Raw genomic sequence first — 4,249 nt, 5'->3', positions numbered from 1 at the left:
GAGCTATGCTCCAAATGTAGCATTTCACTAGTTTCTTCCTAAAATTTAAGTCCAATTTGCTGGTAAAAAGATTATTCTTCTTGCTAAATGCAGGTTTTGCCATGGCAATCCTGGATTTAATGAAAGGTTTCTACCAGTTAGAAATTTCTCCACCAAATTTCAGTATATGTGTAAGTATAAGAAGAGATCACAACATAATGAAACACATCTGTACACACATTTGTGTACTCTTGATAATACAGGCCATTTTCATGACACCACATATACATGTTAATAGATATGAATTGGTTAAGGGCCTGTTTTGACTTTCATGTCTGTGGTTTGGATGGAACTCAATATATTACACATTTGCTAGATTGGTGTTCTCATATGGTAGTTTCATTCACTTAAACTTATTATAAATGTCATAACATTCAACTCCTTTAAGCCTTCTTTTCTGAGCATAATGCAGAGTGAAAGAAGGACATGTAAGATTGACACTATGATTTTCAGAGCCTCTAAGCATCTGGTGCACAATTATTAGAATTCTCATTGCCTTATGGTAAATTAGTATATTGTTAAGTTTCACAAAGCACCCAGGCTTTGCTTGCTGCTGTCATCCATGCAGGATATTCTAACTGCATCATCAAGTCTGATTTAAAATCAAAAAGAAATGTGCCCTGATGTTGTATTCTTCAGCACTTTGCCACCACAGTGATCTGCATTTGACATTAGTCTCCAGGTGGTTAAGGTCCTTCATTTTTGTAATGAGGCTAGGGGATATATGTCCAATAGCTGTAACTGTTTTCTGCAATCTGAAATGTAGGTCTGGTACATGTGCAACCAATGCCCATAATCCCCTGTGACAGAGGGGCTGTAAATGATATATCATTTCACCAGCATGCTGTGGTTGAATTCCTTGTAGAAGAGATCATTTCTGCTGCAGACATTTTTGACCAACTTCGTCATATCTATCAAGATTTCTTCATGGGTAGCAACAGTACTCAATGTTGGGTGAAACACTTCTAAGATAGCAACATGGACATTGCTAGTCTGCCTGCTGGCAGTTGGCCAAGAACCATCATCATGGAATGAACAACCAGAAAGTATATGCACTCATCATGGAAGACAACTATGATAGGGAGATAATAGCACAGCCTTGCAATGGACACAATGCCATGCAGAAGATGATGAAGACTTTGGGGTATTTGGAAGTTATCATTGGGTTCCTTTGTCATTGTATTTTCTTCAGAGACATGCTTCTGAGGTCATTGACTTTGTACTGACCTTTGTGTCTTGTGATGAAAGCTGGCTCCACCATTTTGATCCTGAAACAAAATTGCACAGCATAGAATGGTGCCATGCTGCTTCTACAAAGAAGACAAATGCCAGAACCTTACCCCTGACTCGGAAAACTGTGGGAACAGTTTTCTGGAATGCTGGCAGTTGCATCCTGGTTGATTTCCTGCCCAGAAAGGAAAGTGTCAGTGCAGTTTGCTGTGTTCAGATGCCCCAGAAACCTGTTACTTCACGATGAGCATCCAGTGAAAAGATACCTCATTCTTCAACACAATAATGCACACTTCCACACCGCACACCTTTGGCTGGGAAGTGCCCCCGATTCTCCCAACAGTCTGGACTTGGCCCTGTTTGGGCCCTTAAAGAATCACATTTTGAGTCAGCACTATGAGAAGAATAAGACAGTCCAGAAAACCATGCAGATATTGCTGCAGGATACTGGAACAGGCTTCTACCACAGTCACACTTTCAGGGTCATGCAGCAGTGGCAGAAATGCCTGGATTATTTTGTGGATTTTGTGGAATAGTGACAGGACATTTCCAATAACTGAAGATAGTGTTGGTTTTTGTACATATACTTCTGCTATAGTGGGGTATGTGGTAGCGTAGTTGGTTGAGGGGCTATGCTACAAGCTGGAAGGTTGGGGGTTCAAGTCCAGATGAGGTCATTGGATTTTTTCAATTAACCTAATCCTTCCAGCTGCACTATGGCCCTGAGGTTCACTCAGCCTCTAACAGAAATGAATACCAGGAATTAATTAAATAATTTTCCTGGGGAGTAAAGCGCGGCCGGCGCGTAAGGCTGACAACTTTATGCCATCTTTGAGCCTATTTTCTACATAATGTGGGACCCTCAAAGTCTCACAACCATATGGACCTTCACGGCCTGTTACAAAAGCGCTTTTATTTTTTATTTATTTATTTATTTATTTGTTTATTTTTTTTTTGGCTGTAGTATGAAATAATTGTGCCCATGACTTTCAGTATGGTCTATATATTTGTTAAAGATCATAAAGATCAAATTAATGAGTATTGCTGTTGGTGTGTATGTATCAGTATTGAATTAACTCTTCTAAGTAGTGTTTTTATAATTTTCGTATTATTTACTAATTTTAATTTAATCCACATATATGTTGTAATTTTGATTTAATCTTCGAATGATATGCATAATATGCTGTGTGTTTTCCTAACAGCTCTCCGGAAGACAATGCTTCGTGCTCATCGACAGGCATGGGCATGGCAGGATGAATGGCATGGATTGTCAATGGAAGACATTCGTCAGATTGAAAGACAGACCCAAGAAGCTTTAAAGAGAAAGATGGGCATGGGTGACAGTGAATCACCAGACTTAAGTGATGAGCTGAATGGAGGCTTCACATCAACTAATGGGGGCACCGTAGGTGCCATGACCACACCTCAGGATTCCTCAATGGCCAAGACCCTGCAGGCTACCCTAGGGAGTATTGAGAAAACAGAACAGGAAATGCCAAGTCCACCTGTAATAAAGAAATCAGATATTGTACCAACCATTCAGACCGATGGTTCAGAAGGAGATGGTAGCCCTGAAGATTCACCCACTGAAATTTTCAGGTGAGATGGTATGTTTCATTATAGCCAGGTCATGTTTGCAGTAATTTTCCAAACATTCAGACATAAGGACCACAAGAAACAAATGCATATTGTGTACAGGTAAAAATATTCTCTTGTTTTTACGTTTTTTTAATTATATATGTTTTTTTGAAAAAAGATTGAAAGACCACTTTTTTTTTTCTTCCATGTGCATCTGAGCCCCGATTATGTGACTGATTTTGATCAATGTGTTGGTTGGTTGATAAATTAATTGGGATTAAATAGGGGTTACAGACACAGCCTGACATAATCCCATCAGCTAAAATACCACACTTCTGTACCTGAAACTTATTGATTGTTTGCATTCATTTATAACCTCTTATCATGCATTTTATGGAACCAAGAGACAGATTTTGTAATTCCACTAGAGGACCTTTCTCTCTATATGCTTTTTAGCCTACTTTCTTTATTCTGAAGAAATGTAAGGCATATGAGATCACTTGTCTGTGTGTATGTGTATCTCCCATATCGTTGCTAGGAAATGGCTCAGTAAGTGTGTTCCTGCTGCAACAAAATGCACATGCAACAATAGAAGAAAGGGTGGACATGTCATTTTCTGTGCAGCCCATGTCATATCAAAGGTAATAGTATGTGTACACCCACCCTTATCATTGCTAGGCAATGGCTCGGTAAACACATCCTGTGATGAAAGAATTGTTGGACTTATTGTTTCCTGTGTGGGTCACATTATATCAAAGGAATGTAGGCAGTTCTTCCCAGAAGTCCTTGTTTAATATCATATTGGCCAATAATGCTTTCATTGCAGCTGTGCAAATTTATTGGGTGGGAATGGCATTATAGATTGTATTTTACACGGGGAAAGGTAATTGAAAAATATGCAGCTTTTGCTATTTTTTTATACTGAAATATGAGGGAGAATCAGTAAATATGTCACAAATGGAAGTAAAACAGCTGTAATGGACATAATAGGCTTTCTATATGTATCACTAAGTAGCAGCACAGCACAGCCTCATGACAGTCTAGGTAGGTAGCAGATGCATATATGCTTATTCAGAGGGTGTTTATCAGTAATTGAAATGGTGGGTGTACATGCTGGCAATTGATCACAGAAATTTTTATTTGTATGTTTAATAGTTTATTATTATTATATAACACATTTCTTGGTTACCTTTTGCTAGTACTGTGGAAGTTTAGTACTATATGTATTGTGTGTCCTTTTATTTAAAAAATGCCTGGGAACCAATGGGCAATAATGTCTGGTCTTACAATTTCTTCATCAAATTTTATGAATGTATAAGTGAACTATGTCCACTGCCATTTTCTGAACTGGTTGATGTGGTAACACTCCAGACTTGTATTTGGGAAGTGCTATGTTTAAATC

General features: G+C 38.5%; 1 protein-coding gene across 10 annotated transcripts in view; it reads left to right on the top strand.

Annotated features, from left to right (window-relative positions):
* Positions 1 to 4,249, top strand: part of LOC111872496 (protein retinal degeneration B) — a 159,934-nt gene that overhangs the window by 101,845 nt on the left and 53,840 nt on the right. For all 10 annotated transcript variants that reach the window (XR_002844233.2, XM_023866474.2, XM_023866470.2 and 7 more), the window contains one exon: positions 2,472 to 2,868. Coding sequence is in view for 9 of the 10 variants with exons in the window: in XM_023866474.2 (XP_023722242.1) it covers positions 2,472 to 2,868 (397 nt within the window). In the remaining variant the exon portion in view is untranslated. The remainder of the gene's footprint in view (positions 1 to 2,471; positions 2,869 to 4,249) is intronic.

The sequence above is a fragment of the Cryptotermes secundus genome, unplaced genomic scaffold (assembly GCF_002891405.2).
Source record: "Cryptotermes secundus unplaced genomic scaffold, Csec_1.0 scaffold537, whole genome shotgun sequence".
Classification (NCBI taxonomy): domain Eukaryota; kingdom Metazoa; phylum Arthropoda; class Insecta; order Blattodea; family Kalotermitidae; genus Cryptotermes; species Cryptotermes secundus.
The sequence above is the reverse complement of the archived record's forward strand: the minus strand, read 5'-3'. Positions and strand labels throughout refer to the sequence as shown.